This window comes from Callorhinus ursinus, unplaced genomic scaffold, assembly GCF_003265705.2.
Source record: "Callorhinus ursinus isolate GAN/ISIS: 27379988/994484 unplaced genomic scaffold, GSC_fseal_2.0 scaffold59, whole genome shotgun sequence".
In the NCBI taxonomy this organism is placed as follows: domain Eukaryota; kingdom Metazoa; phylum Chordata; class Mammalia; order Carnivora; family Otariidae; genus Callorhinus; species Callorhinus ursinus.
In genome coordinates, this window is record NW_027397121.1 from 2901976 (window position 1) to 2914143 (window position 12168).

General features: G+C 37.6%; 1 protein-coding gene across 4 annotated transcripts in view; it reads right to left on the reverse strand.

Annotated features, from left to right (window-relative positions):
• The window catches only part of ZFAND3 (zinc finger AN1-type containing 3), a 329473-nt gene that overhangs the window by 56236 nt on the left and 261069 nt on the right, over positions 1-12168 (reverse strand). For all 4 annotated transcript variants that reach the window (XM_025862526.2, XM_073884968.1, XM_073884969.1 and 1 more), the window contains one exon: positions 1841-1906. In XM_025862526.2, coding sequence (XP_025718311.1) covers positions 1841-1906 — 66 coding nt within the window. The remainder of the gene's footprint in view (positions 1-1840; positions 1907-12168) is intronic.

A 12168-nucleotide genomic window follows, 5' to 3' on the forward strand; every position in this document is an offset into this window, starting at 1 on the left:
CCAACAAACTGATAGTGACCAGAGGGGAGGTGGGCAGGGGTATGGGTGAAATAGGTGATGAGGATTAAGATCACACTTAGCTTGATGAGCACTGAGTAATGTAGAGAATTGTTGAATTGCTATATTGTACACCTGAAACAAATTAACATTCTATGTTAACTATACTGGAAATTAAATTTAAAAACTTAATAAAAGAATAAAACATCTGTGTTCAAGTCCTGACTCTATTACTTACTAGGAATATCACCACCCCAGAAAATATACTTAACTTTCTGAGTGCCTATTTTTGTCATCTATAAAAGAGGAATAATTATCTTGCAGAACCGTTCTGAAGATTATGTGGGCATGTATGTAAAACATATTGAATGGTGTCTGGTAATGTAGTAAGCATGCAATAAATGCCATTACTATTTTTAGATAAACAAAATCGTATGGGAGCAAAAGAGAGGAAAGAGATCTGCCTAGAAAATGAAGGACAAAAGCACATGATATTCAGGAAGGGTTCCTACTAATATCAGTGTCTACGCTGAGCACATAAGCCTCCTTTCTAAATCTCTCAGGATGACCCAATGTATACGAGGCCCACTCCTTAACTACCTCAACACGTTGGTAGTGCCAATGGTAAATTCTGCCCTGAGAGCCAAGACTGAAAGAAAGGAAAGAAGAAGGACTAAAGTATACTGTGCATGTGAAGTGCTGGGCCTGAAATCAAAGGGCTCTGAGTGTGTTCAAGCTTCTGCCTGGAGTGGGTGTAGGAAGCTGGCTTCCCACGGGCCAGTCAGGATGGCCTTAACCCAGGGCACAGTTCTCTTCTACCTCAACCAGGAACTACCCAGGGGAGCTCGGGTATTGGGCACAGGAGGGATGAGAGCATGCCAGGACAATCTCATACACCTCTTGCCTCAAAACTGGTGTAGAAGAGTAAAATTAAATTCCTTTAGAGTTCAATGCCTGGACATTACTCTGAAACTGTGCAAGGACGGACCTGTTTCAGGTTTAACATCAAAACTACGATCATTAAAGGGACTGACGCTTTAGTTTAACTTTGTACACAGAAATAGTTTGTGCTATTTCTGCTGGGGAGTTAAAAGGACTTTTTAAGTTGTGAAAAAGACTCTAACTGTGACCTTTAGAAAAACAATATAATTACTTTGACTCTTCCAAATATAATCTTTAAGATATTTTAAATAGCAGGCAGCATTATTAGAAAAGGCAAATATTGTTTAAAATAAATTAAGCTACAGACTAAGGGAGCAATGGGTATTACGACTGCTCTTTAGAAAGCTACAAGATTCATGACTTCATGTTTAATAAAAATGTCACAGATGCACAAAGATGTTTTTGGGATTCCATGCATCTAAAAAGAATGATTTCAGCATACCTCATGGCTTTAAGATGAAGGGGAGAAAATATTTTCTAAAACTATTAGGATACTATAATTGTCAAGTTAAAATATACATTATCTGTACTACAAAACTTCTTTCACTCTCCAGCTCCATTATTTAAGTAATGTTTTTGTAGTAGGTCCAAGACTTAGACAAATTAGACACATGCCAGAAACTAGGCAATTATCTGTATTTTCTGTATGTTTCATGTCTTAATAATATTCTTCAAACATTAGGAAGTAGGTAAATTTTAATGTCCATCTGACCTCAAAGAGCACAACTCTGACCCCTCGTCACTCCACCTCCACTCCCAATACTTAGCACATAATACATCAATTGACAATTGATGGAAGAAATTAGACAGTACCCTGGCAAAGACACCATGTTAAAACCAGTAGCTAATTTCTGTGAAGAATCCAGGTAAGAATGAATCCAGATAAGAATGATGTACATACCTGTACCACAGGATCTTTTGGTTGGTGTGATTAACGAGACATGAGCTGTGTCTGTGCATGGCCCACCTAGAAATAGAAAGGCAGGCACATCAGTCAGGACATATCTTCTACATGCCCAAAGTTGCTATCTTGGATAAAGAGAAACCGAAAAAGGCAGGGATCAACCTGCAAATATGCATGAAGAGGGGCAGTGGGAAAGATGGAGGTGCTAGTGGTGGTGGAAGGTTAATTCTAAGGACCTTATTTCAGTTCAGCTCTTCAGACTATAGGTCCATATTCTTTCTATATCATAACGTGCTTTTCATAAATAACAATGGAGTTTCATAATGTTCAGAAGCTGAGGATAAAATTTGAATTAGAATTCTAATCCATGTGACAGGAAATTACCAGTAGGTTTAGAGAGATGAGTTTTTCCACAGAGCAATAAGCAGGAGCACTCCCTCTGAAGTTGATCTCAGTGGTCACCCCACCTTTGAATTTATTGCAAAACTAGCCTTATTTAAAGAGGGGAAACTCCCTAAGGAACAAAACACTGTTTTACAAAAAACTAAGGATCATTTTAATATATAAAGAGAGTATTACTGAACAAGGAAGAGTATCTGGCTTAATTATAAGAGTATGATAGGAAGAGGGGCCTTTTATGGAATTTTTGTGAGCCCAGAGATCTGGTGGATAAGCATAATTCAAGAGCATGCAAGAGATACAGTCAGTTCCTAGGTGAGGGCTTGAAAAGCAGTAATTTCACTCTGCAGAATCAGGACCACCAACAAATTCTTAAGTTGATATTGATATATACTCCAACCCTCCCATGTTGGGGGCCATGCCCTACCTTCTGAAATAGGAAGTTACTGTATAAACATGAATACCAATGGTTCTCTACATGCCCTAGGAGGGGCAGTGATGATGAATCATAAAGGAATAAAACACACAGGCAAATGTTACAGTATTTTGAAAGGCTCCTCAGATGATGAGGACTAGCAAAGGGAAATATGGTTTCTTGGCAAAGTTGTATGCCAACTATGACAAGACTTTCTATCACTGAAGTTACCCATTAAAAAGAAAAGAAAGGTGAAAGCGCTCTGAGCCCTATTCCTAGAGTTTACGCCACCACCATCCATGGGTTTAGGAACCTAGAGATCCCACCTAAGAAGTTCATTAGTCCGTTCTTTCCTACACCAAGGCCATAACAGCAGCAAACTTCAGTGGGCGGAAGACAGGGGGTAAACAGTAAAAGGAAGGAAAAACCAAGCAAGTGTATTGTTACTGTCAAGGAGCACTTAGAAAATCCTACTATGTGTCTACCACATGGGATAGTCTCATGCTCGGGGAGCTTATAACCCTTTTAGGAAGACAAAATTTGTGTACAATAAAGAACAATACATGACGGTAATAAAGAGTTGGATGGGAAATGACCAAGTGCCAAAGAATATGGAACAAGTAACACATGCTAAATGTAATCAGGAAGAACAAGATTCATCATTGGCCAGCATCTCCTGGAAATACTTCTGAAGAATTTGAAAATGAGGCAAGAATAAACCAAAGTTAGAAAGGCTAAAAGAGCAAGGCATTTCAGTTGAAAAATTTTTCTACATACATTACAATCACTAGAGAAAACTTAACATACTAAAATTCCAGAGTCCAAATGGACAACTGTGACATGAAAAATAGGCAACATGGAGTGACAATGAGCTGTAGGAAAATCTGACACAAATCCCATATCCATTAAGAACCCTCTGGATAATGGCTTCTACAGCTCCATAAAAACACTTTTGCTTTTGCCTCCATGTGAGGTTTTTGATTTTGGTTTTTGTTGTTGTTAACTGAAGCATTCTTATTTCTGGGGAATTACAGGCTGTTATAGAAGACTTAATTTAAAGTCCTGCAATGACTCCGTACTTGCTGAGTAATCCGGGATAAGTTTAACAAAAAAGTGGGGATAGTAAATTGCCTATAAGCCACAGTGCTGATGAGATCATCTGTACAAAAAGACTTCATAAACTATAAAGCTTTATATTATGTATCATCACTTTCTCTATCACCAGATTTTATGCTCCCAAGAGCCAACAGCCACTTTGTCATCTACTCTTGGGTCATGACTGTGTGAACAGTGGGCAATTAATAGTGTTTATTAAGTAACCACTGCGAGTTGTTTGATGAAATAAGGAGAATAATGTGTCTTTTATAATAAACCTTTTTTTAATAGAGGTATTACAAGGGGTGCCTGGCTGGCTCAGCCGGTAGAGCATATGACTCTTGATCTCACGGTCATGGGTTCAAGCCCTGCATTGGGAGTAGTTTACTTGATTAAAAAAAAAAAATTAAAAAGAGGTATTACAGAAAGAATGAAATACTAGAATGAAGTGCACAAATCTTAGAGACACACTGAAGGCTTTTAACGTATATATACTTGTGTTAACGACCATCAGATAAAAATATTAGAACATTTCCAGAATCTAGAAAGTTCAAAGGAGCATTTTCAAAACAGATTCCCAGACCCAGACTCTGGAAATTTTGATGCAATAGGTGGGGGTGGGCAGAGAAGTGATTTTAGCACACATTTTAAAACCGGCTGAACACAATGTAAATATTAACAGCCCAGTCAGTTCCAATCTCTAACATTTTCTTTAACTCCCAGTTCAATATCTGGCCAAGATCACGAAGTACCCATAACACTGTGAGCTGCATGGAGCACAAGATTCAGTAACAGCATAACTATCAGAATACTTTTTTAAAGGGACGTAAAATAATTCATCCAATAAAATTATGAGAGAAGGGAGAAATTGGTCAAATCAAAACCCCTGAAGAAATTTAGCTGGGACTCGTGAATTAACACACCCATTTTTACAAATGTAATCTTTACCTCAATCTGTGGGTTGAGAGTTGATTCTTTTTAAAACCTAATGAATGAATTTCTGTAGGTTTTGGCAAATACGCAAATAACTTTAAGGCTACCTAGCACATCTCAACATGCACCATCATGAAAGTGTTCTCCAGAGAGCTTGTTAAACTAACAACCCAATCCAATGTATTCACTACATTACAGTAAAGTACAAATAGAACCATAGTTGAGCCAAAACAAATTGACAGCATGAGTAACTAGCAGTGATAATACATCCCAGCTTTGATAATTGGACAATATTATAAACAGAAAGCTTGGAATTAAGTTTGGTCTGGAAGACTATAACCTATGAAACTCTTTAAAATCCAGAATGGATGCATATGAGCACTGCACATATATTCTACACTAATTGTGCTGTCATACAAAATGCCTATACTCTCAAATAAAAATAGTCATCACAGGAGATTATACCTACCTTTATACAATTACAGATCTTCCTTAACTTACAATGGGGTTATGTCACGATAAAGGCATCATAAGTTGAAAATGGAAAGTTGGAAATGCATTTAATCACCTAACCTACTGAATATTACAGTTAGCCTAGCTTATCTTAAATGTACTCAGAACACCTGCATTAACCTACAGTTGGGCAAAATCATCTAACACAAAGCCTATTTTATACTGAAGTTTTGATATTGAAGAGTGTACTGAAGGTGAAAAACAGAATGGTTGTATGGGTACAGAATGGTTCTAAGTGTATGGTTGTTTACCCTTGTGAAGGTGAAGCTGACTGGGAGCTGTTCTCCCTGCTGCTGCCCAGCATCATGAGAGGGTACTGTACCATATATTGTTAGCCTGGGAAAAGATCCAAATTCAAAGTTCTCCAGGAAAAGATCCAAATTCAAATTTCAAGTATGGTTTCTACTGAATGCATATGGCTTTAGCACCATCGTAAAGTCTAAAATTCCTAAACTGAACCATTGTTAGGTCAGGGACCATCTGTAATTACAAATCAACTCAGTTAAAATGAATACAGAAAATTAAGGACCACTCAAGGGGAAGCTTTTCAAGTTTTTGTCCACAATAAAAATATAACATGGGTGCCATGTGGTTATAGCAAACAAGATAATTTTGAGACTTAATAGTAAGGGTCCAAGTCAGGGCACCTGCTCTATCAAGGAATGGAGTTGGCTTTCCTTTACTGAGCTTTCTAATGCCTGAAAAGGGTAGCATATGGTCCAATAAGTCACTGTAAACCCTGCTCCTAATTTTGGCCCTTCTCCCTTTTCTTTCCAAACAGCAGGGTAGACAGAGCTAATAACTGAAGAGCAAGGTAAGGAAGCCTCTTCATAACTGGGTTCTATAAATGAATGTGATGTATGTGTATGTACATGTGTTTTACGTGTTCAGTGTGATCATACTTAGGAAAAGATCTAAGCACAGAATTACTTACACCATTACCCTCTAGCCTATAGTAGTGGCAACTGAGTTTGGAAAAGTAAGTTTTGGGTTTCTGAATATTAAAAAAACCCACAGCTAAAGTTCCTTGTTTAATGAAAGGCTCTCTGGGGATTCTGAACCAGATGATATCAAGATTAACCAACCTGAACTAATTTTTAGTCAATTACCATGAGTTCTTTTTGCTTTCTTTTGCTAAAGCATATTAAATATCGCTTTTCAAACTTCTTCACCATCTGCAGATATTTAATGACAGATTATCATTTTGCATTTGATGTTACATTCAAAGGACTTTTTTCTAAGTTTCAACAATTTAGAGCCTGGAATTTGCAAGTAAATAATATCTGTGGTAGTTTGTGGTTTGTGACCAGAAGTCTGAATGCACTATTTTGTCTTCTAGGGATGTTTCTATTCTTGTATTAAAGGTGTCATACATAATGTAGCACTATGGATTACATTTGCAATTCCACATGAAAGGCATGAAATAAAATTCTTCAGCTGTATTCCCAACAAGAAATCTTTATAGCGTTTCTAATAGGGTAGTGGATTTTCTTGGAGAAACAGTACTAATTTCAGCCCTGTAAAGTTGAAGACAGGGGTTATATCTGCATACTAACTTCACTATAACCTGCAAATCCAGAAGGACTGAATAAAGGTATCCCATTAACTATCAACACTCATATTTCAAGCTGAAGGAGAATTCTCAAATTTTCTATCAGCCTCCTATAGAGTTACTGAGCATGTCAAAAAAACCTGGGAGCCTACCCCTCTGTAGTAGTCAATCCCATAGACTGGTTGAAGACTATGACTCAAGGAGGAAGCAGAGAACACAGTCTTGGAGGCAGGTGCGTTTAGGATGGCAATCATCTTAGGCACTCCAAATCTAAGGCTGAGTAAATACAGAAAAATAGTATTTCTCCTTAACCTTGAAAATAATAGAGATCAACAATCTACCCAGAAAGGTTTTCTTAAAACAGCTGTGATGACTGGTTATTTTTGGCTCCTGGATCCATAGCCCTCATTGGCTGCAGTTATACCACGTGTTAAAAGACTGGATTAGGAAATTAGGAAAAATGGACTGTCAAGGAGTCAGTCAGCTAAAAATTGCCAGAAGCTCAATAATCAAACAAATATTCTATCAGCTCTTTCATGGTAACTGCAAAACATTAATACACAAAAATAGCCATTCCTTTTGCAGATTTATAACACTTCTATATTCCTGTTTAATTAACATGACATTTACATAACAGTATCTAATTAATTTCCAACTAAAGGCACTATGGGCTAATTAGAAATGCATCATCCTTTTTAAACCAGCTTGTCAATTCTATTCTCTCATAATCTGCACATTGTTTACCATGCAGCATCTTCCTTTTCTAGGCTCAGTGTTCAAAAGGTGATTTCTGACAGCAGATTCAAGAGGTACAATTCTCCTCCCTCTCAAGAGATTTATAAAATCTTATCAAGAGTTTTTTGATGAAGCAACGAAAAAAAAAAAAAAAAAAACCAAAAAAAAAAAAAAAAAAAAAAATCCTATGCAACAGAGATAGTAAAATAAATTCTACACTGTCTCCTCATGTGGCCATATTAAGAATGTAAAACTATCTAAAAATATTCAAAGAATCTATATTTCCGGGTACCTGGGTGGCTCAGTCGGTTAAGCATTTACCTTTGGCTCAGGTCATGATTCCAGGGTCCTGGGATCGAGTCCTGCATCAGGCTCCCGGCTTAGGGGGGGGTCTGCTTCTCCCTCTGCCTCCCCCACCCAGCTTGTGCACTCTCTCCCGCTCTCTCTCAAACAAATCAATAAAATATTTTTTAAAAATCTGTATTTCTTCAGTAGCAAAATATTCCTTCCTTCAAAGCCTTCAATACACACATGGAGACATAAAATAGTAAATGGTAAAAAATAAACAGTAAGAAATGAATATCAGGAACAGATCAGAATGTGCAAGCAAATAAGTCCGCTCCCTCAGAAAAGGTGATCCTCCAACCTCACCTTAAACATGCAATTCATGAATTGTTTTAATCAGAAAGAACACACCTAATCTGTCTACATAACTGAGTTTGAAAAGCACCATCGATTAAAAACAAGGATACATAAAGATATGAGTGGGAATCTAAGTTTACAGAAAATCTTCAGCACAGATAATAGCCCTCCCATTTCTCCAAATGAAATTTCCAAATTAAACCCTTTACAAAGCTTTTTACAGAATCTAAGTGTTAATTTCTCTGTTAGAAGTTCTAAGCCTAACTTATTGCGTGATCTCTCACACCATTTAGATCTAAATTAGGGATTCATGAGAAGGGGATTTTCAAAGTGGGTCAGAAGTTGCTATTGGTAGCTATCTATTTTGCTCATAAAGGGCTTCTCAACAAAATTTCATTACCATTCTACCCTTGCTCCCCTAAATAAATTATAGTGCTGGGCAGCTCTGCAAATGTTAGTGTTATGCTTGTGTGTGAGTATGTTTATTACCTTATTTGCTCAAGAGAAACAAAATTAAAAACTCTCCCACACCACCTTCCCCATGGAACAACACTAAAAGAAAATGAAATCAGGAATGCTTTCCATTTGCCTAGTACTGAGAGACCCTCTTAGAGGAGTTAAAGAGGACATCCCTGCTGGTGCCAGGGGATGTTTTGGAAGAAATAGTCTCTCCTGACCCACCAATGGCCTTAAATGGAATGAGCCTCAAGGGCAAGAGGAAAGTCTTACTTGTTTTAGTAATCTAGCACGTTAGGTGTTCAAAAATGTATTTTTCACTGCTGAATTAAAATGATCCAGGCCAAAAGCAATTACTGAACATACATAACTATTCAGAAAGGAATGGAACTATTATAAATATAGTTGATTTTCACCATAGTTACATGTTGATCTAGCACAGCAGTTCTCAAACATTTTGGTCTTAGGATCTTTTTTTCCCCAAAAGCAATTTTACTTTAGAGATAGAGAGAGAAAGGGAGCATGGGAGTGGGGGAAGGGCAGAAGCAGAAGGAGAGGGACAAGCAGACTCTGCACTCAGTACAGAGCCCCATGCGGGGCTCAATTCTAGGAAGGGGAGACCATGACCCAACCAAAATCAAGAGTCAGATGCTCAACCAACTGAGCCACCCAGGCACCCCCTTGGGATCTTTTTGTACTTAAAAATTATTAAGGACACTAACGAGCATCTGTTTATGTGGGATATACCTACTGATATGCACCTGATCTGAAATTAAAGCTGAAAAAATTTAAAAATATAACTTCATTTAAAATTCATAAAAATAACTACATGTCTACATAAAAACATACTGTTTTATAAAAAGAAACTACACAATTTTTAAGAAAATTATGAGAGCTGCCTGTTTTAAAGGAAGAATATCTGACTTTTCACATCCATATGTGCATGCAATTTTAAGTGAGGACCACCAAGAAAATCTACCTTTCCACAGATACATAGTTGGAAAAGGAAGGACCTTATGGACCCTTGAATGGGTCTGGGGGACCTCTGTAGGTCGTCAGACCACACGTTGAGAACCACTGGTATAGAACAAAACAATGAACCTAAAGATTTATATAATTTCCAATTTCTCCATACTTTCTTCACATGCCAATTGGCTTATTCTGGTCTTGCAGAGACCAACTGGATGTGACAGCATTAATGACAGCCATTCTCAACAAAATATTAAATATTTGGGTAAATAAAGAAAGGCAAGGGGTAGTGGAGTAAACTCTACAGTCATAATTTCAACCCAGGACATTCTGTTTCTACTACTTATATAGAAAGTAAAAACATGTTTCAAGGAATTAAAAAAATTCTGAGCCATTAAATGTTTGATTTCAGTTTTTCAGATATGATTTCTCACCCAGACCTTTGTAACTAAAACAGAGCTTCAATCAATCAATCAATCAATCAATAGCACCCGATATCAAAATTCCAAAATGTGATAAAGTCCAATAGCAATTAACACTGAAATTCTAAGACACCACCATCTTAGGGATCAAAATTAGAACCCTTTTTTGAGAGGCCAAAATATCACCTGGCTAACAGTTCTATTTTTAGATACTTGTTTCTCTCTGTGATAAGGCATATTTAATATGGATATGAAATCAGGAGCTGTCACTTCCTCAATTCAGGCTTCAATTCTGACTATTTACAGGCATAGCTAACGCCCAACACAGATTTCTAGATTTGCATTTTACCATCAACATGAGCATGAATCTCCTAACAACATTAATGGAGAAAGCACCTAGCATTAGAAGAGCTTTTATTTTGTTGCTGGAGTGGTGCGGGGATGGGAGGGATGGGGTGGCTGGGTGATAGACACTGGGGAGGGTATGTGCTATGGTGAGCGCTGTGAATTGTATAAGACTATTGAATCACAGACCTGTACCTTTGAAACAAATAATACATGTTAAAAAAAAAAAAAAGCAGCAGCAAGGGAAAAATGAAGGGGGGGAAATCGGAGGGGGAGACGAACCATGAGAGATGATGGACTCTGAGAAACAAACTGAGGGTTCTAGAGGGGAGGGGGTGGGGGGATGGGTTAGCCTGGTGATGGGTATTAAAGAGGGCACATACTGAATGGAGCACTGGGTGTTATACGCAAACAATGAATCATGGAACACTACGTCAAAAACTAATGATGTAATGTATGGTGATTAACATAATAAAATCTTAAAAAATTAAAAAAAAAAGAAGAGCTTTTATTTTTGAGATAGTTCAGCTACCAAGAGCACGCTCATAAATCTTGGCTTGCATCAGCAACTGAAAGGCTGCAATGCCTTCCTCGGAAAGGGAGGTGACTTGTGCAATGTTCTTTGTAAGGAGCTTCAGAGAAAATGGAAAAAGGCTTCTATTTAGGCCAAAGGTATTGCCCTATGGACATTTAAAAAGAATTTTGAACGCAGGACCCTTCTTCCTTGTTCCGTGTCTGAGCCTCTCCTACAGGTTGCTGGACCACGGCTGGCAATGCGCCCATAGTGACACTGAATGGAAGGTATCTGAGTCCAACCTTCTTGTTTTACAAAAGTGACCACTAACAGGTCCTGCTAATGGGACCTCTCTTTGCAAAAATAATAGCTGAAAATGTCATGATTTGAATTATGTAGAAAAGTGTAGATATTTTGGAATTTAAAAAGATCCTTACAAAGATGGCATCCTATTGATTTATTAAATCTAAAAAATTGTCCTTTTGATAGATCAAAAAGTGCAATGGTTTATGAAATCACAGAGCACATGAACAGAAAATGGAAGTTACATGTATTCATTTTTGGCACTGACAGCTCTGAATTTTAGGAGAAGTTCACAAACACACCTAAAATACAATGTTAAAATAACCTCTTCTAACACACCCAAATAAATGGCCCTATTATAATATGATTTTTTCAGCCAAACACGTCTGTCATAATAAAGCTTAGATTTAGTTTAGATTCGGCACAGTGTCACCCATTACCTATATCTGTGGGAGAGAAAAATATGACAACTGCAAAGGGCTAAAGCCGTGTGAAATGTAGTTGTTCACTGTGACCTTTACTTCCATAGCAAAGTACAGAGCACTTCATTTAATAAGAACGTAAAACAAAAATCTGCATTCACAGAGAGCCGGGAGAGTGATAATGTTGCTTCAAAACCTAGTCTGAATATCAGTAACTGTATAATCTCCTAGGTGCCTGACGAAATCTTTAAGGGAAACAAGCCTTTCAGGTTTGCAGACTTCTTAAGGGAGCCTTAAACATGAGTGTTTCAAGTCTGCTACTCTTCTGTCTGGCAAAGGGGAATCCTGAAGGGGGAAATTCAGGTGACAAAACCAATACTATAAGCAAAAACTGTTACTTCACAACAAGCAAGTAGCTATTTGTGAAGGAAGGAAGGAAGGGGGGAGGGGGAGAGAGAGAGAGAAAGAAAAAGAGAAAAGAGAGAAAGATCTCTGAGAAAGAGAGAAAAGGAAGATCAGAGAGAAAAGAAAAAAGAGAGAGAGAGAGAGAGAGAGAGAGAGAGAGAAAGAAAGAAAGAAAGAAAGAAAGAAAGAAAGAAAGAAAGAAAGA